The sequence below is a fragment of the Sus scrofa genome, chromosome 5 (genome assembly GCF_054392235.1).
Source record: "Sus scrofa isolate SSC_HxYL_T2T_F1_AM1 chromosome 5, Sscrofa_HxYL_maternal_Yorkshire_Landrace_v2.0, whole genome shotgun sequence".
Taxonomy (NCBI): Eukaryota; Metazoa; Chordata; class Mammalia; order Artiodactyla; family Suidae; genus Sus; species Sus scrofa.
This window is the reverse complement of record NC_139387.1, coordinates 24,815,287-24,836,711: the sequence shown is the minus strand read 5'-3', so window position 1 is coordinate 24,836,711 and position 21,425 is coordinate 24,815,287. Positions and strand designations below refer to the sequence as shown.

General features: G+C 36.3%; 2 protein-coding genes and 1 long non-coding RNA gene across 3 annotated transcripts in view; 1 reads left to right on the top strand and 2 right to left on the bottom strand.

Moving 5' to 3' along the window:
- The first annotated feature begins 256 nt into the window (after positions 1-256).
- The window catches only part of LOC146403266 (uncharacterized), a 69,377-nt gene continuing 48,208 nt past the window's right edge, over positions 257-21,425 (top strand). The window contains exon 1 of the long non-coding RNA XR_014803316.1: positions 257-402. This is a non-coding gene — a long non-coding RNA (uncharacterized LOC146403266). The remainder of the gene's footprint in view (positions 403-21,425) is intronic.
- Positions 10,623-14,621, bottom strand: LOC110258232 (olfactory receptor 6C2-like). Its single transcript, XM_084955915.1, has 2 exons — positions 12,601-14,621; positions 10,623-12,328 (listed from the first exon to the last, which is right to left on the bottom strand). The coding sequence occupies exon 1, from the start codon at positions 13,607-13,609 to the stop codon at positions 12,626-12,628; it is 984 nt and encodes a 327-aa protein (XP_084812041.1). The 5' UTR covers positions 13,610-14,621; the 3' UTR covers positions 10,623-12,328; positions 12,601-12,625.
- LOC100524494 (olfactory receptor 6C2-like) lies at positions 19,656-20,591 on the bottom strand. The gene has a single exon (XM_003126234.6). The coding sequence runs from the start codon at positions 20,589-20,591 to the stop codon at positions 19,656-19,658; it is 936 nt and encodes a 311-aa protein (XP_003126282.4).

Below are 21,425 nucleotides of genomic sequence, written 5' to 3'. Positions count from 1 at the left end.
TTGTGGAGCGTTTTCATCATGAGAAAGTGTTGAATTATGTCGAATGGCCAAAGAAAGTGCTCAGTATGCATTTGTTAAGTGGATCAATGAATAAATCATTTGAAAGCTTTTGATTGTGAGAAACAAGGGTATTCATTATTTCTTCTTTCTCTGGAAAATGTGAAAAATTATCAACTTACTCCTCTCTCTTGTTATTTCTAATTTGGATATTTACTTCTGATTTATTTGTTGTGTTTCAATTTTTTGATATTCCTAGCTTGAAGGTGAAGCCAGGATTGAAATTTTAAAAAGCTATGAACATGCATGTTTACAGAAGAATCTTGAAAGAGGTTTGTGAGGAAGATGTCACTAGATCAGGATGAATGAGAGTGTTTGAATAAATGAATCTGATGGCAAAATTTGGTAAGTTCATTAGGTGTTTATTTAACTTCACATTCTTTTATTTCTTGGAAAATATCACGATTCTTTGGATTGAATTATGGAAGGCTTTTTTGACTTGCTTGTTCCTCAGTGTGTAAATGAAGGGGTTCAGCACTGCAGCAATGGAAGTAGTGAGCCCTGACACCCCCTTGTTAATGGCCACTGATTCCTTGGCTGAAGGTTTGATGTAGAGGAAGATGCAGCTCCGTAGGTGATGGAAACCACAATCCTATGGGAAGAGTGGGTGGAAAAGGCTTTTTTCTTTTGCTGGGCAGAGGGGAATCTTAGAATGGTCTTGATGATAGAAATGCACTGCACACATAAGTGTCATAAGGAGGGTCCTCACAGCACAGATTACAACAATCTGTTCCATGTACCAAGTATTTGAACAAGAGATTTTCAGGAGGGGCAATGCATCCCAGATAAAATGATCAAAGGTATTAGAATCACAAAATTCCAGATTGAGGCCTAGGCTAGCGGGGGGATTATAATCGATAGACCAGCTACCCAACAACAAAAGACCAGTCTTCTGCAGAATGTACCACTCATGATGGTCCCATAATGCAGGGGTTTGCAGATGGCCACGTAGCGGTCATAGGACATGATGGCCAGGAGGAAAAAATTAGTTACACCGAAGAGGTGAGTCAAAAATACTTGGCTGGCACAGTCATTATAGGTAATGACCTTGTCACCTGTTGCTATGTTATACAAGTATCTGGGAATACAAGCAGATGTGAATGAGATGTCCAAGAAGGAGAAATTTTGTAGGAAATAGTGCATGGCTGTTTGAAGGTGGGAATCCAGCAAGATGAGGGAGATGATAGTCAGGTTCCCAGTTATGCTTAGCAGGTAGGTGAGAAAGAGAAAGAGAAAAACGAGTGCCTGCAGTTGAGGGTCATCTGTCAGTCCCAGCAGAACGAATGCTGTTACTGTGCTGTTTCTCATTGCAGACTGCTGAGTTCTGTTAAGTCTGCATATGACGTTGAGACACTTCATTATGGATTCTTTTAACAGTCTGAAATCTATCATAGTCATCTTTTGCTTATTTACTGTTATTTCAAAAATATTTGTAACTCAAATGCACTCTCTGTAAAGGACTACTTTTGACTCCAGTGGGTCTGTTATATCCTAGAAGCAAGGACATCTTTTGGCTTTTCAAGAATTCTGTTTGATGTACTTGCTTGACACTTTGCTCCTTATGAAAGCATTAAGATCTGTCAGACCATTTGGATTCACTGTGCACACTCTGCAGACACTTGAAGTCTCTGTTCCAGCTCAATGATGAAAGAGATTTTTTTTTCTGTTGTGCATACACATCCCTCGAATATCTCTAAACTCTATCATATGTGCATGTAGACACACACACACACACACACACACACACACACACGCACACACGCACACACACGCACGCACACACACACAACTTCTACAGCTCTGCATCTGGCACTACCTTCTACTAAGGTTTCTCTCTCTGTAACTAATCACTTCTAATTCACCATGATGTAGACTATTGAATGTTTTCATGCACAATATACTTGTACTTATGCACAGCATACATTGATATTTTCATGAAGTGCTCTGGTAAATAAACTTCAAAGATATTACAGCTGGTGTATTTCCCTGACCCTTTTATCATTCTGTTGGTATTCTTTCACCTTTTTCCACTTCTTTCCATACTAATATTCCCTCCATATATTCATTAATGCCTATGTTCTAAAATGTCAGCTTTCAGGTGGTCGTTTCTAAATCTGTACCTTTATTTTGTAATACTCTTTATTCTCAGATGCAACCTGACATGTCTCTTGGAACATTTCACATGGACTATGTCACAGATAAAACTCATGATCCTCTTATCTCTTCCTTCTGCTCTTCACATGTTCCTTTCAACAAAGTTAATCGATTACATTTGTTGATTACAATTCCATGGGACAGATATTTTCGTAAATACTTTGCACAGAACATCTGTTTTCTGTCTTTAACTCTCCTGAACAACTTCTATCCTTCCATCGGTTTTCAGTTTGATCTTTAAGGCCCCTGGAATATTTCCTGCAAGTCTGATGTCTGTGCTATCTCTAATTCTGGTTGCTGTGTTTCTGTAGAAAATAATGTTTGCTACCATTTTAACATTTAAGAAGGAATACTTATTTGTGAGGATCATTAAATACATACCTTTTTTCATCGCACCACTAACGCAGCCTCAGATAGATTGTCAGCTGTCCAGTAAATGTTTCTAAGTGAATTTATGTATCACAGGTTTTCTGGACACTCATGAAATTTTCTTCCATTCTGTTTGAACTTCTAATTCAAAGCCCCCCCCCTTTTTTTTTACTTTTGGACGGAATCATCTGTTCTTTTTTTAAATTGCTTTCACCGCTTTTTTAAAAGAAAAACTGCCTTCTCTTGCTGTCTTCCAGTAAAATTGTGTTGATGTAGTTTTTAACCACTGAGCGAGTCTCTCTGAGATATTAAATTCAGAGAGCATGGACCTTTTTGATTTGGAATGTGTGTTAATAGCTTTCCCACAGATTGTTTTAAGGCATTGACAATTAAGTACATTAGTGGGAACTCAAATTTTTTATTTTACTATCATTCCTTTGGGTTTAAAATTTCCCTAAAAAATGATTTCTGCAAAATTTCCCCTGGACACCCCAATTTTTTATTTGTATGTGGACTCACTTTATTGTGTGAACTAATGTATTATTTTGTAGCAATATAGGGCCTGTTCAGTTCTGACTGCTTTAGATGGCAAATCCAGTTAAGGGCTCAGGGTTACAGTACCCAACATAAGTAAGAAGAAATGAATGAGGTTCATGGGTGGCCTGACCGAACACTCTAAGAGAAGTGGAAAGACATCAACAGCTACATCAGAACTAATTGAGACGGAGGGGAAGTGTTTCTGCTGCTCATTTCCTACCTTCCTCCAACCCTCTTTCTAATCTCTCAGGCAGCACAGGCATCGTGTTACTGAATGAAATTAGCTGTATCACTGCCATTGGCTATTACTCAACGCTCCAAAAAGTCTGTTTTCTTTTTCTCCTAAAGTATCACAAAGTATAAAGAAAAAAGCCTTGAATAGGATATGGTGAAATGCGAGTAACTGACTTTGGTCTGTTCTACTTTCAAAAGTTATGTTTGAAATGAAGAGAACCTAATAAGGATAGTTTCAGTCAATGCATCTTTCTTGCGGATAAATGAGGAATATACTTATACTTACACAATTAAATGAATATATACCTTTTTTTTTTCTTTTTAGGACTCACCTGTAGCATATGGAATTTCTCAGGCTTGGGGTGGAATCAGAGCTGCAGCTGCCGGCCTATATCACAGCCACAGCAATGCAGGATCTGAGCCACATCTGACTATGCTGCAGCTTGTGGCAACACTGGGTCCTTAACCTACTGATTGGCCAGGGATTGAACCCACATCCTCATGAATACTGGTTGGGTTCTTAATCTGCTGAGCCACAATGGGAATACAGTATATATTTTTTGATGTAACATTGATGATATGGTTAATGTGTTTCTGGATAGTTATCAAATTTTAATTTTTCAAATGCCAGAGTATTCTTATGCATAAAATCTGCCAAAAGTATCACATTCTAAAAAATGAAAAAAAAATCTATGTTTGGCCGAATATAGAAGTTGATCCCTCACATTTCCACTTTTTAAAAGTTAGGTAAAGCATAGTAAAACTTCTATCACACAAAAGCAAATACAATTGAAATGACAAATATCACTTACTCTTACAAATGTCATAGTTTCTATTGGTTGTTTAAACACATGAAGTCTTAAAACTCCTAAATTGAAAATGGTTGGGATGAAGATGAAGGTATTTTTTTTTTTTTTTTTGCTTTTTTGCTTTTTCCTAGGGCCGCTTCCCATGGCATATGGAGATTCCCAAGCTAGAGGTCTAATCAAGCTGCCAGCCTACGCCACAGCAACACCAGATCTGAGCCGCGTCTATGACCTACACAACAGCTCACGGCAATGCCAGATCCTTAACTCACGGAGCAAGGCCAGGGATCGAACCCACATCCTCATGGTTCCTAGTCAGATTTGTTAACCACTGTGCCACGACGGGAACTCCAAGGTGAAGATTTTCATGTGAACTTCTGGTTACTTTCGTTTATGTATCCACTGTTGCATTCACCACAAATCAAAGATGCCTCTTAGAGATTCCTCTCAGAAGTATCCATCTTCAACCAATTACATGGAATTCCTTATTAGAACCTCCCTCAAAAAAAGAAAGAAATTTAACAATCTTAGATGAGGGCTGTGGCATTTCAGAAATCTTTTTCCTCTAGTTTCAGGAAAGTGGTTATGCTGACCTCTCAGGGCTGTGAACACATTTACTCTATCTAGATTGACAGTTGTTTTATTTGATAAAAATGCAACCAAGAGAATTAACAAAAGATTTCTACTGACCCAAGAACAAAGCCACTAATGAATCTTTTGAGTAATAAAATTGTGGTAAAAAAATAATGGTAACTGTGGCTTCTATGGCTTCTTTGGAGACAGTGTCTTTGGAGACAGGAAGGTGAAATGGATAAAGGCCAGTAGGACAACAGAAGAGTCAGCTTATAAAACCCAAATTTAGCTCCTTCTTACTGTCCCATAACATTGAAAGATACATGCCCTATAGGAGAATCATAAAGAAACTATGTTTCTCATTTACTGGTTTGTTATATAAATTACTTATTGTATTTGGGAAATTTTAATTAGACAAGAAATTTTTAAGAATGTGTTCAATCATATAACCCATACAGATTTTTCTTCAAATGTATCAATATATTTACAGCTACAATAAAAAAATAAACATTAACAATGGAATATGTATAACTGAACATATAAATCAGTGTTCTAAATTGACAGAACATTGTAAATCAACTATAATGGAAAAAATAAAAACCTTTCCAAAAAACAACAAAAAATCAATGTTGTTACGCCACTAACCATAATCTAATATACATATAATTATATATGAATCACTTATTCTTATTAATTTATGCGCAGTATCTTAATGTTCCATCAGGTTTTAAAATCAATTTACTGTAAATTTTTGTCCTTTTAAATTTTCCATGCATTTATGGTCCACCAATTTATGACAAAGGAGCCAAGTATATACAATGTGGAAAGGACAGTCTCTTCAATAAATGGAGTTGGGAAAACTGGATAATCACACACAATAGAATAAAAATGGACCAGCGCTACTTTACACATTGTACAAATATTATCTCAAATGGATTAAAGACTTGAACATAAGACCTGAAACTGTAAAGCTCTCAGAAGAAAACACTGGTGATAAGCTCCTTGATATAACCCTTAGTGGTGATTTTTTTTGGATTTGAAACCAAAACCAAAGGCAACAAAAGCAAACATAAATAAGTGGGACCTCATCAAACCAAAAGGCATTTGGACAGAAAACCATCAACAAAAGGGAAAAGGCAGCCTAGTGAATGGGAGAAAATGTTTGCCAGTCATTTCACTGATAAGGAGCGAATAGCCAAAATATATAAAGAATCCAGAAAACTCCATACCCCAAAATCTCTAAACAAATCCAACTGAAAATGGACAGAGGATCTGAATAGACATTTTTCAAAAGAAAACGTACAGATGGCCCACAGGACCCTAAAAAGATGCTCAGTATCACTAATCAACAGCAAATACAGATTAAAAATCACAATGAGACATCACCTTATGCCTTTTAGAATGGCTGTCATCAAAAAGGCAAAAGGTAACACATGCTGGTGAGGATAAGGAGAAAAGGCAACACTTGTGCTTTTCGCAGGAATGTGAATTTGTGCAGCCACTATGGAACAGAGTATGGAGATTTCTCAAGAATTTAGGGAGCTCCCTGGTGGCCCAGTGCTTAAGACTTGGAGCTTTTGCTGATGTGGGCCTGGGTTTAACCTCTGGTCTAGGAATGGAGATCCCACAGCAAGCTGAGAAAACCATGTCTAAAAAAAAGAAAATAAAAGAAAAAAAAAAGAGAAGAAAAGAAAAGGACAAGTATTTTCTTTCTGTAGTTTCCCAGTGGCCTAATGCTTAAGGAATCGGTGTTAACACTGCTGTGACTTGGGTTTGATCCCAGGGCCGGGAACTTCTATATGCCACAGGCATGGTCAAAAAAAAAAAAAAAAAATCACTATAATATGATCCAGGAATTTCACTTAAGGGTATTTCTTTTTTTTTCTTTTTGTCTTTTTAGGGCTATACCCACAGCATATGGAAGTTTCCGGGCCAGGGGTCCAATCGGAGCTGTAGCCACTGGCCTCTACCACAGCCACAGCAACTCAGGATCCGAGCGGCATCTTTGACCTACACCACAGCTCATGGCAACACCAAATCGTTAACCCACTGAGGGATTGAACCCGCATCTCTGTGGATGCTATCCGGGTTCGTTAACCACTGAGCCACAATGGGAACTCCACTTAAGGGTATTTCTATGAAGGAAATAAAACCACCAGTCATAAAGGTATCTGCACCCTCATGGTCATTGCAGCCTTATTTATAACAGCCAAAACATGGAAGCAACTTCTTTTTTTTTTTAATGATTTTTATTTTTTTTCACTATAGCTGGTTTATAGTGTTCTATCAATTTTTACTGTACAGCATGGTGACCCAGTTACACATACATGTATATTCTTTTTTCTCACATTAGCATGCTCCATCATAAATGATCAGACATAGTTTCCAGTGCTACACAGCAGACTCTCATTGCTAATCCATTACAGAGGCGATAGTCTGCATCTATTAACCCCAAGCACCCCATCCATCCCACTCCCTCCCCCTTGGCAACCCCAAGTCTATTCTCCAAGTCCATGATTTTCTTTTCTGTGGACAGGTTCATTTGTGCCGTATATTAGATTCCAGATATAAGTGATATCATATGGCATTTGTCTTTCTCTTTTGACTTACTTCACTTAATATGAGAGTCTCTAGTTCCATCCATGTTGCTGCAAATGGCATTATCTTGTTCTTTTTTATGGCTGAGTAGTATTTCATTGTGTATCTACACCATACCTTCCTAATCCAATCGTCTGTCAATGGACATTTGGGTTATTTCCATGTCTTGGCTCTTGTGAATAGTGCTGCAATAAACATGCGGGTGCATGTGTCTTTTTCAAGGAAAGTTTTGTCCAGTTAGAAGCCCAAGAGTGGGATTCCTGGGTCATATGGAAGTTCTATGTACATATTTCTAAGGTCCCTCCATACTGATGTCCATAGTGGTTGTGCCAGCTTACATTTCCACCAAGATTGCAAGAGGGCTCCCTTTTCTCCACACCGCCTCCAGCACTTGCGATTTGTGGACTTATTCATGATAGCCATTCTGACTGGAGTGAGGGGGTATCTCATGGTAGTTTTGATTTGCATTTCTCTAATAATCAGGGATGTTGAGCATTTTTTCATGTGCTTGTTGGCCATCTGTACATCTTCCTTGGAGGAATGTCTATTCATGTCTTTTGCCCATTTTTCCACTGGGTTGTTGGCTTTTTTGCTGTTGAGTTGTATAAGTTGTTTGTATATTTTAGAGATGAAGCCCTTGTCAGCTGCATCATTTGAAACTATTTTCTCCCATTCTGTATGTTGTCTTTTTGTTTTCTTTTTGGTTTCCTTTGCTGTGCAAAGCTTGTCAGTTTGATTAGGTCCCACTGGTTTATTTTTGCTTCAATTTCTGTTGCTTTGGGAGAATGACCTGAGAACACATTTGTAAGGTTGATGTCAGAGAATGTTTTGCCTATGTTCTCTTCCAGGAGTTTGATGGTGTCTTGTCTTATATTTAAGTCTTTCAGCCATTTTGAGTTTATTTTCATGCCTGGGGTGAGGGTCTGTTCTAGTTTCATTGATTTGCATGCAGCTGTCTAGGTTTCCCAGCAATACTTGCTAAGAAGACTGCCTTTTTCCCATTTTATATTCTTTCCTCCTTTGTCAAAGACTAATTGAACATAGGTGTCTGGTTATCTATCTATCATCTATGTATATATCTATAAATACATATGTAAGAACATTTAAATTCTACTTTATTGTAAAACTTCAATTATACACTATGGTGTTATCAACTATAGTCCCCTTATTGTACCTTAGATCCTCAAACATCATTCATCTTTTACCTGAAAACTTGTCCTTTTTTTTAAAACCGAACTTTCCCTATTTCTCCCACCCAGTAAATTTTGGTAGCCGCTTTTCTCCTTTGTTTCTGAGTTTCACTTTATTTTTTAGATTTCACGTGTAAGTGATGCCATACTGTATTTATCTTTCTCTGTCTGACTTATCTCACTTAGCATAATGCCCTCAAGTTCAATCCACATTGTCATAAAGAGGCAGGATTTCCTCCTTTCTGATGGCTGAATAACATTCCATTGTATATGTGCAGGTGCATTCCTTTTGGAGACTTTAGGAGGGAAACTCTTGGCTTATTTCAGTTTCTAGAGGCAGCATGTATTCTTTGGCTCCTGGTCTGTTCACTGTGTCAATGCAACCTCTTGTTTCCACTGTCACATCTCCTACGACTAATTTGGTTCTTATTCCTGTGATTAACCTGGGCCCACTCAAATAGTATAGGATAAACTTAAGACCCACCGCTTTGTCACATCTACCGAGTCCCTTTTCCATGTAAATAATCATAGGTCCAGGAGTTAGATATCTTTGGGGGGAGCATTAGTCCGCATTTTGCACATGTGTAGAATTGTCCAAGTGCTTCATCCTGTGCTGCAGGTCAATGGGAGATCCTGAAAGAGGGATGGTGCGGCATACAAAACACACAAGATGCTTTTACCTTTTAAAAATGGGGGACCAGGAGGCACTCTGTTCCGCTGAACAAAGGCCCTTAGGCTTTAGCCCATAAGACTTTTATTAGGGAAAGTGATGTGTTTAGATTAGTGAGCAAGAGTAGGCATAGCAAATGTCAAAGCTATCTCTTAGTGAGATTTAGGGAGACTACCAGCAATAAAAAGTCGCAGGTGTATACATCTAGGATATAGTGCAGCTGCCTAAAAAACAACATAGTTACATATAAGCCCCTTATTTTATTTTGACAGGAGACCTTGCACTTTAGAACTCTATCGGGCTTTTGCCATCACAGGCATTCCTTGGCTTATCATGCTTTTGCACAAACCAAGTTTGCTTTCTGCAGAGTTCAGCCGTTCAGTGGTCTCCAACATCCAAGAAAGACGTAGTCAAGCTCTTCAGCTACTGACGACTAGAGCTTATTCTAGCCCATGTCTTAGTTGAGCAGGTGAGGACAATTTATAGAGTTTGGGACAGTTACTATTCTATCTCTAAATATTTTCTTTCACAGAATTTTAATTTTTCAATAGAGAGACTCAATGGAACTCTGTAATTGGCCACTATATTTTTGAAGTTATGAAAATAAATTTATTACATATATGTATTATAGCAGTTGTTTCAAACAGACATGAATTTTGAGAAATCAGGTTGTGACTTATTTATCAGGTCAATTCAGGGTGATTTTTAAATCTGGCACAAATGAACCCTTTAAAGGCACAAATGAACCTTTCCACAGAAAAGAAAATCATGGACTTGCAGAATGGGCTTGTGCTTGTCAAGGGGGAGGGGAAGGGAGTGGGGTGGTCAGGGAGCTTGGGGTTAATAGATGCAGACTATTGCCTTTGGAATGGATTAGCAATGAGATCCTGCTGTGTAGTGCTGGGAACTATGTCTAGTCACTTATGATGGAGCATGATAAAGTGCGAAAATAGAATGTGTACATGTATGTGTAACTGGGTCACCATGCTGTAGAGTAGAAAAAAAATTGTATTGGGGAAATAACAATTAAAAAATAAAAATAAAAAAATTGGAATATCATTGATTTACAATATTGTGTTAGTTTCAGGTGTGCAGAAAGTGATTCAGTTACATACATGTATATTTTTTCAGATTATTTTCCATTATAGTTTATTACAAGATATTGAATATAATTCCCTGTGCTTTACAGTAAATCCTTGTGGCTGATCTATTTTATGGATATAGTTGTTTCTGTCCAGTAGGTCAATTTAATGTGCTGCTTATGGGAGGGAGAAGGATAGGCAACGTCAGAGGCCAGACACCAAGATGAGCTTTAGGAATCCACCCTTATTTTTTTTTTTTCCATTTAGGGTGGTTGAGTTTTCTGTTCCACAGTGCTACTTTCTCCTTTGCTCATAGTCTGTTGTGTTGCTTCTTTTATTCACTGTACATTCAGGAAGGTTTCGGCTATTTCATTGCTCAACTCAAGCCAGAGTGATCAGTGTAAATTTAGTCATCTGGTAATTGAATTTTTAAATAATTAACTCTGCTGAAATAGAACAGATCCTGCACTCATGGGATAGGTATCAGTTACAAAGATTATGTAATGCAGGAATTTCTGCAGAGTTATGTGAAAATCTGGGAAAATCACTTAGAATAAAAATATTGTGTGAAAATTACAATTAATGGTCTCGAATAAATGAAAGCTCATCTTATTTGGTTAAAATATTGGAACGAGCCAGTGACCTCAGAACCTCTATACCCTGTGTATTGATCAAAGGAGCCTAATTAAGGCAGAATATTTAAATGAGACCTGATTGAAGGGATATGTGTGGCTCAAGGTGGCCCAATTTTTAATACAAATTCATGCATATATTCAAACTCATTAGTCAGGACTAGTGGCACTTTTGAGCCCATTGCCTTGGTTTCATTGGATCTTTCCTGGGAACACTAAAATTATTATACCTATGTATTCAGTTCTATATACCAGTTCATATATAATTTCACTTTTTATTATACTCGTATTCAGTTCTATATACCACGTCATATATAATCTCCCTACCTTCTTATGGAGAGTATGCATATGCTCTTGACCTTCATTTTTCTTCAAACCTTTCTGCTCTTCTTTGTTCTGTGTTAAAGTGTAAGCTTTATTTTGGTAAATATTATATAAATATAAACTATTTTCTAATATAATGAGTGGTTTTCTTTATAAATTAGGAATGTTTATATTAAGAGGGCCTGCTATATTTTACGTAATTTTTCTCTTAAAAATCATTTAACAGTTTTTCAGTTTTCATGGAGCAATACCTTTATTTAGTATATGTAATTTTCCTCAAGTGTCCATTGAGGACACTTTTTTTTTTTTTTTTGGCCACACCTGTGGCATATAAAATGTGCTGGGCCAGGGATCACATCTGAGCCAGAGTTGCAAACAACACCACAACTGTGGTAATGCTAGATCCTTAACCCGTGGTGTCACAGCAGGAACTCCCATTGAGGACATTCTACAATTAAAATGGACATCACTACAGCATCACATATTGTTAAATAAAAGGGGAGCTTTGGAGTAAGATATAAGTGGATTTGCATCATGAAGTTACCTCTTATTGGCAGGAACTCTGCTAAGCTTTGATTTATTTACTGACTTGTGAAGTGAAGATAAAATAACTTTAACATTTATTTTACATATAATAAAAAGTTGTATGTTTCTAGTGATTAGCTGCTGTAATCATTGTCGTCATGATATAAAGATGAATATATAAAGCCATAAACAGTATTATTACTTCAAGATTTACTTCCATCTTTAATATTAAGCCCATTTCCCCTAAACCATCCTTCTCTGAAGTTTATTGTTTAAAGACAAAAACAGAATAACTTAGAATGGGGCCTGGAATCAAAAAGCCCTCAAATGCCAGAGTTGGAAGAGACGATAAGTACGATTACTAAATCTAAAGTATTAAGATGAACTCATTGCTTCTGTTTGCAGTTTTATTAAGTCTGGTTTAAATGCAAAATGATTCTTTTGTTTCAGGGAAATGTATTATTATATTTTAGTATTAACAAATATAGTTCCAGTGAAGCTTCCTTGTTATGCAGAAAAAGTATTAAAAGCTTAAAGATATAGTTTAGGGATGTCTGATATATTTATGAACACAATTCTTTTTTTTTTTGGTCTTTTTACCATTTCTAGGGCCGTTCCCGTGGCATATGGAGGTTCCCAGGCTAGGGGTCGAATCGGATCTGTAGCCACTGGCCTACGCCAGAGCCACAGCAATGCAGGATCCGAGCCGCGTCTGCGACCTACACCACAGCTCACGGCAACGCCGGATCATTAACCCACTGAGCAAGGGCAGGGATCGAACCCGCCAACCTCATGGTTCCTAGTCGGACTCTTTAACCACTGTGCCACGACGGGAACTCCCATGAACACAATTCTTATACATTAGCAAGTTCTCTTATTTCTTTAGGAACAATGCAAATCTTTTGATTGTATCATCAAAGGCTTGTTTCACTTGCTTGTTTCTCAAGGTGTAAATGAAAGGATTCAGCATGGGAGCAATGGAAGTAGTGAGCAGTGTCACACCCTTATTAACAGCCACTGATTTCTTTGCTGAAGGTTTAACATAGGTGAAGATACAGCTTCCATAGCTGATGGAGACCACGATCATGTGGGAAGAACATGTAGAAAATGCCTTTTTCCTTTGCTGGGCAGAAGGGAATTGCAAAATGGTCTTGAGGATGTGTACGTAGGATAGAACCACACACACAAGTGTCATGATAAAGGTCAACACAGCACAGACTATGACCATCTGCTCTATGAGCCACGTTTCTGAGCATGAGATCTTTAGGAGGGGGGCTGCATCACAGACAAAATGGTCAATGACATTGGAGTCACAGAATTCCAGCTTTAGGCCCAGGCTGAGTGGGGGGATGATGATCAACAAGCCAGCCAGCCAGGAACCAATGATGAGTCTCCTGCAGACCGTGTGGTTCACGATGGTCACGTAATGCAGGGGTTTGCAGATGGCCACGTAGCGGTCATAGGACATGGCGGCCAGGAGGAAAAACTCAGTTACAGCAAAGAGATCAGTAAAAAATAGTTGAGTAGCGCAACTGTTATATGTGATGGTCTTATCACCTGTTGCTATGTTGTACAAGTATTTGGGAATACAAGCAGATGTAAATGCGATTTCCAAGAAGGAGAAGTTTTGTAGGAAAAAGTACATGGCAGTTTTGAGGTGAGAGTCTGTGGAGGTGAGGGAGATGATGGTCAGGTTCCCAGTGACGCTCAGCATGTAGGTGAGAAACAGGAAGATGAAAACCAGAGTCTTCAGCTGTGGCTCATCTGTGAGTCCCAGCAGGATAAAAGTTGTTACTGTGTGGTTTCTCATCACTGAGGCCTGCCTCCTGCTCAGTCTGCATTTATGATTCAGAGACATTTAATAGGAGAGTGATGTTAACATCCCATAGCAGTAATTAATAACTCAAAAAACTACAAAAAACCTTCTAATATGCAACTTAAAAATTTGGTTGTAAATATTATAATAATCATTATTAGGTTCCATTGAGGTATGTTTTGGTAATTTCATGGTATATTTTTTAAAAAATTAGGTTATTTTATCTGCGTCACCCTCCAACATGAATCCTATTTTTCATTGCTTTTTATTCACAAGTTGTGTTTCGTTTTTATCTGCACACGGGATTGGAATTACTTATTTAGTTTTATTTTCCTGCTAACTGATGCAAAGTCCTAAAATCAAATCTTAAGCTTCTTAAATGCTTCAACGTTTTTTCTTTGTAGTTTTGTTCTTCTTAAAGTGCAAATAGAAGTAGGTAGTTTGGGGTTTACTATACATGCTTTCTATATTCATTGCTTAAGATTTGAGTTCTAGCATTGTTATAATTTTTTAAACTTATGTTTTATTCTCTAAACAACTTTCTCTTCATTCACCTCTTCCATTGTCTCTCCCTCATGACTTTTTCTCTAAAATTTGTAATCTTTGTTATTATTGTGCAAAGACAGTATTTTGGAGAGAAATTAGTTGTTTAGAGTGTTAAGATACATTGGGTGTGATAAGATTTTATGACAATCACAATTGCTTATAACTTTAAACCTGTTGGGTTACTTTTTTTGTCTTAAATTTTTTTTTAATTATAGTTGATTTACAATGTTCTGTCAATTTATGCTCTACAGCAAAGTTACCTTTTGGGTTAAGTTTTCAATATTCCAGCATCTTGGTACCAATGTCATTAAGTATAGAAAGTTCAGATTTGGCATACAAATTAGATCCCCAATCACTGTTTGCTTTCACTGTAATTCAGGTTTTCATCTGTGAAATGGAAATAGTAACAGTATTCCTTATATGCTATTAAAATTTAAACTTGTAAACATTTGAAGTATATTAATACTTATAGAAGTGCTCAATAACAAATAATAAACACATTATCACTACTTCAATGTCCCGGTTCACAGTGATTTTCCTTTTGTTATTCACCATATATTCATTCTTCACCACATTATAAACACATTTTTATTCCCACCATTCTAATGAAACAATTTTTGACAGTTTATCAAAAACTTTTTTTGGTATAAAATAGTAGCAGATTTCTATATGAAATGTGTACTTTTTACTAGAAGCTACACATAACATTTTCTCATAACTTTATACGCATTGTTTTCTTCCTACCTTCTTATTTCTGTTTCTGAGTGTTATCTTCTTGATTGTCTCTTTTATGTTTACATTTCTCAGTGGCTTTTCCTAGTTCCATTCACTTAACCAGTACACTTGGAGGATATGTTCTTGAACTCCTAATTGCTTAGTTTCCAAAAAATAATTGCTCTTTAGAATCTCAGGAATGTAGTCGGATGCACCTGAAACATAAAAACATCTACATTTCCCTCTTGTTTTATTGTCCTTGAGTTACTTACAGTCAGGCTAATAGATATGCCCAAGTATTGAACTAATCACTTTACATGGATTACCTATCTGGAGAAAATTTCCCTCTGATAGTATTTCTTCACTTTTCTCTATTCAAAGCCCTAATTTCATGTGGGATGCAAACAATTGGTCATTGGTTTTTAGATTCAATATCTATTCCTGGAACCTCATGAAACTATATAAGGGCTGGGTGTCATTCAGAGCCATCAGTTCTTACTCCTGTTTTACTACAGTCCCAGACCTAGGATGGTTCCACTTGAGATTTTTCAACTTTATGATGGTGCATTCAGTCAAACCATACATCATATTTTGAATTTTGACCTTTTTCTACATGAATGGTATCTCTGCAATGCAGGGCAGTGGCAGCTGCAATGTTTAGCCACCTGATCAAGAAGGTAAACAACCAGTACACTTAGAACCATTCCGTACCCATATAAACATTCAGGTACTTTCACTTTCAGGACAGCCTTCAATAGATTACGGAAGATATTCAACACTTAATTATAAAATAGACATTGTGTTAGATGATTTTGCCCAAGTGTAGGCTAATGTAAGTGCTCTGAGTGTGTTTAAGGTAGGCTAGACCAAGCCATGAAGTTACATAGGTTAGGTATATTAAATGCATTTTCAACTTATGATATTTTTATTTATGATGGGTTTTATGCAACCCCACTTTAGGTTGAGAAAGATTTGTTCTACGCTGAGAAGTTACATTGTTTGGAGATTAAAGTACATTTTAACTAGAATAGCATGCATAAATTACTCGGCTCTATATGTATTCAATGCCTAAAAAAAGATTTACTGGCAAAAATATAGTCAAAATTTCCACCTGAGGAATAGTTGTTATGTTCAAGTGAAACAGTTATATGTTCCATTGATGCTGCTTTTGCTTTCCTGCTGCATCTCTCAGTGGGGTATTAAAACTAGAAGCCAGACTCTTTATTTCTCTAAATTTGTGGTGGTATATTGTCTACAGATTTTTCCCCTCAATTAACACAAACTAAATACTATAGTTGTGTCTCAAATATTTACAAAATTGAATCAATTCTTCCCCCAAAGCAAAGTTTCCTACAATTTGTGTAATAGCCTTGATTTCATTTATTATGTGAAAAGTTTGTTGTACTACTTTATAATATTCCCTCCATATTGAGTTGGGGCAGTGTCAGTTCTGATCATGTGGCTAAATTCCAGAGTTAAATCTTAGGAATGAGACTATCACACAGAACTAGCCTGCACTTGCTCGTTGTTTGCATGAGAGCTAGGATGCTCCATGGAATGTTGGGCCACACCTGACACTTACAGGAGATCGTCTTGAGATGCAGCGAGGGATCGTTTCTGCAGCTCACCTTCCTCACTGATTTTCTTCTTCCCAGTGTGCAAAGACCTTTGCTTATCTGTGGCAACTAAAGCAGCCCAACTGAGTTTTCAGTTATCATATATAGTTATAAAACCATTTTTTCTTCCAGTCACTAAGACTTTATTTCCATGAGGTCTCATCTTAATAATGCAGATGTTGAGTAATTAAGTTATCTGACTTCTTATTGGCTGAGTAATGTTCATATTATATTATATTTAAGAGAGTTAAAAATTTTGGTATCTAATGAGATTATCTTAGAACGTGAGCCAAGTTGTCAATTGACTTATTGTTGTTGTTGATTTGGGGGGGTTATTGCTTCTATACTACCTTTACATGACTTTCTGCTTATGGTGAATAAAAATGATCACACCAGTGAATACAAACTATCCAAGAATAGTACATTCTAAAAATAATGTTTCACTAATACCCACGTTAAAATTTATATTTCTCGATTTTATACAGAGAAAACCCATTCTCAGAGAAAAATATCACTCAATCCCACCAAAGAGAACATAACTGAAGAGATAAGACCATATCATAGTCATACTTTAGCAGATAATCATAGCCTCCCTTGAAGAGTTGTTTAATAACACGTACGGCTACCACTTTGAAAATGAATGTCATGTTGAAAACTTGCATGAGAGTTTCTGCTCACTCCTCATTGAATCCATGCCCCCAGTTATGGAAGCCTTGAATGATTTGAGTTTCTATCTTCAATCTGTTGAGTAAACTTCCCCAAGATAGAGGTGCTGTTATAAACTGAAGGAAATCTTTTCTTTTCTTTTTGTTACTAAAAAGAAATATTAGTACAAAGGAATCTTGTTTTGGAAGAGTAGATGTTGTGAAGTACCTTTGCTCTGAGAGAGGTTTTTCCAGGGTCAAGCTCAATATTTGTTTATTTGCCAAAGATGGAAAAAAATAACTTATGAACAAAAGAGTCCTTGGTGACCAGGTTAAAAAATCACTAAGGAATCATTTGTGTAATAAACTTTGGGGAAAAAAAAATCAGACAATACAGTAACTTGGGGACATAGCCATTGGAGACAGGCTTTAAAAGAGATTGGTCAGAAAACAGTAAGAATCTTATTTTTTTTTAAAGTTCAATTTCTTTTAATTAATTGCTACCACACTAGATCTCTCTCTTCTCCTTTATCGATTTTAATAAAATGAATAATTACATATTCCTAAGACACTTGATAAAATAAAGAAAAATGAGAAAATACCAGGCTAACAAACAAGGCTTTTTAAAAAAGTTAGCAAAAATGTTAGTACTTTGGAGCATATCCTTCCATATTTTTCCTTCTACAAATATGCCATTATGTATCACATGTGGTCCTTACAAATGTATGAATATTAATTCAAACATATATATATATATATAGTCTTTTTGCCTTTTCTAGGGCCTCTGCCACAGCATATGGAGTTCCCAGGCTAGGATTCTAATCAGAGCTGTAGCCACCAGCCTACACCAGAGCCACAGCAACGCAGGATCCAAGCCACGTTTGCTATGTACACCACAGCTCACGGCAATGCTCCTTAACCCACTGAGCAAGGCCAGGGATCGAACCCGCAACCTCATGGTTCCTAGTCAGATTCGTTAACCAGTGCACCACGACGGGAACGCCCAAAAAACATATATTGAGATAGATAGCTTGTCATGTTACTTTAAATTTTGATATACCAGAATCTATTTTTAACCTAATAATATTGACCTGAATCATTTAAATTTCATTTCATTTCAGTCCATTGTATTAGTGTAATATCCAAGTTTAAATCAAACTTTGTTGTTGTAAATTTATACTCTTTATAATGTTTCACCCTTTAAAAATGTATTTCTATGGTTATCCACAAGTTTATTTTGTCCCATATGAATCATTTTACATTCTTTTTCATTTTCACAATTATAAAAATATTTATAAGAAGAATAATTATACAAACTATTTTGGGGAATATTGTCAGAATAATTGATAGATGTAAAATTTCTTCAGTAAATTAGGCATTTCTTTTTAGAATTACAATGTACAAGTCCCATAGGGAAAAGTAATAAAAATTTCCCTTCAGAATAAAAGTATGTGAGAACTTTTGGACATACACTCCTGTTATCATTAGCTGTTAAGATGTCCTTTCCAGAGCGTGAGGATCATCAATTTGACCAAAGTGTGATCTGAATCAAGACTGAGTGGCAGGATTTTTGATGGTATAATTTGCATATAATTTTAGTTGTACAGTTTGATGAATTTTAGCAAATGCACACACCTCTGTAATCAGAACCACGTTAAAAACAGAACATTTCTGTCTCCCTCAAAATTTTCTCTAACATGTTTTTTTTCATGTCATTCCCCATAGCTCCTATCTCTGGCAAACACTCATGTACTTTCTGTCATTATAGAGTCAGTTTACAAAAAGCCTACTGTGTTTTCTGGAGTTTTATACAGTTGAACCATACAGTATGTATGCTTTTGAGCCTGGCACCTTTCACTTAGCATAAAGTTCTTGGAAATTCCTCCTTGTTATTGCATGTATCTGTAACTCATATTAAAATTAAAGCTTTATTTTAAAGAGTGAATTTTTTAAGATACACAATTTGGTGGATTTTAGTATATTAATAGTTTTTTCTCATGATTTCAGCTATGTATTCAAAGGGATATTTGTTAAATTTTATTCAGTATTTCTATGTGTTCATTACAGTAATATGGATTTTCCTCTGTTTTCTTAGTATTGAGAAATGTTACATTTCTATGTATTTTAAGTTTTGTGCTTATTCACCCATTTTAAACATTTACATAAAATTTCCCTTATTACATGTGTATTGATATCATTCAGGTATATACTTGAGAAGAGCTACAAAAGTTTTTACCATAGATTTTCCTGACATTATGTGTTAAGCTAACATTATGTAGTTAATTCTTTCCAAAATAATTTTTTAAAAGAAATTGACATACAAACTATCAGATACTGATTTGAATAATGAAAATACAAAAATGGCTTCAGCAGGGCGCAATGGAATTTAGGGATAAGAAATGTTGAGAAAATTGATATGAAAAATTTAATTATTAAAAACTAACTTCAAAAAATTAAAAAAAGATTCAAACTTTGAAAAGATTCAAAAGATTACATACTTCAACAATAAAGTATTTGTGGCCACTTATTCTTATTTTTGAGATAGTATTTTAAAAATATCCTTTTCTTTTACTTAGTTGAGAGCAAGGCAATTCTTTTGATTGAGTCCTTAAAGGCTTTCTTCACTTGATTGTTTCTCAAAGTATAAATAAACGGATTCAAAGTAGGTGAAACAGAAAAAATGAGCAGTGAAACCACTTTTTTAATAGTCACTTCTCCCTTTGCTGTAGGATTCATGTAGATGAAAATGCACGTTCCATAGGTGATGGAAACCACAATCATGTGGGAAGAGCAGGTCGAAAAGGCTTTTTTCCTTTGCTGGACAGAAGGGAACCTAAAAATTGTCTTGATGATGTAAGCATAGGACAGAACTACACAAGTGAGAGTCATATTCAGGGTCAGCACAGCACAGATTATAACTGACTGTTCCATGGGCCATGTGTCTGAGCATGAGATTTTCACTAAGGGAAACGCATCACAGCCGAAATGATCAATCCTGTTAGAGTCACAGAATTTCAGATTTAAACCCAGGCTAAGTGGTGGGATTAAAACACAGAGACCAGCCATCCAACAAGAGCTGATGAGAATCCCACAGACTCTGCTGCTCATGATGGTCACATAATGCAGGGGTTTGCAGATGGCCACGTAGCGGTCATAGGACATGGCGGCCAGGAGAAAAAACTCTGTTACTCCACAGAGGTCAGTGAAAAACACTTGAATGGCACAAGCATTATAGGCAATGACCTTGTCACCTGTTGCTATGCTATACAAATATCTAGAAACACAGGCAGTTGTGAAGGAGATCTCCAAGAAGGAGAAATTTTTTAAGAAAAAGTACATGGGTGTTTTCAGGTGGGAATCCACAAAGGTGAGTGTGATGATGGTCAGGTTTCCAGTTACACTCAGTGTGTAGGTGAGAAATAGAAAGATAAAAATCAGAACCTGTAGCTCGGGGTCGTCTGTGAGTCCCAGCAGAATGAATGTTGTTATTGTTCGGTTTCTCATCCCTGACTTCTGACTTCTCTTCAATCTGTAGATGATATTCAGAGAAATTTGCTCATAGATTACAGACCATTTTAACTGATTTAAAATTTAACATATTCAAGCTTTTATACTTCATCATAAATAAATGTATATATTTACATTTTATGTCTATCCTGTGCTTACGATTTTCCCATATACCTAAGCAGATTGTCAAGGAGTTATGATTTTATTAGTAGTTTTAATGTCTTTTTTACTCTTCAGAATTCTCTACTCAAGGAGATCTACTTCTATATACAGGAAGACAGTATTTTTAATTTGAGGTTGAATAGCTATTCAGAGTTGCCCTGAATATTTCTTACGTTAAGTTAGATACAGATTTTTTTAAAACGTATCTTATACATAGAAAACTCCCAGGCTACGACATTTATCTACACGAGGGAAATTCCTTCTCAAAATTGACATCTCATGATATAATCTGAAATACCTAAAAATGTAAATTATGACTGCCAAGGATTTTTTCTTTCAAGAGGAAAATATAAGCTAGATCTTACAAAGGGACTTACAGTCAAAGAGACAAACTTTATCGTACTTACTCTACTGTTCATAAATCAGAGCTTCTGTTGGTTGTTGAAACATTGCAAAATTAAGACCACACTATTAAACATCATATTGTAATAAAGGTCTCTGTGTCTTCACTTCCATTGGCAGGTCTGGGAATCCCTGACCTCCCCTTCGTTCACCGTCTCCAACAAAGTGGAGGCTTGCGTGCGATGGACTTAGTTCTATTCAAACTTTCCAAATATTTTCTTACTATCTCCATCATTGAAACCAAAATAGATTAAAGTAAGGGTGGAG

Bases quoted from the DNA above. Each gene is read 5' to 3' on its own strand.
- LOC110258232 (XM_084955915.1), bottom strand. From the start codon at position 13,609: ATGTCTCTGAATCATAAATGCAGACTGAGCAGGAGGCAGGCCTCAGTG.
- LOC100524494 (XM_003126234.6), bottom strand. From the start codon at position 20,591: ATGAGAAACCGAACAATAACAACATTCATTCTGCTGGGACTCACAGAC.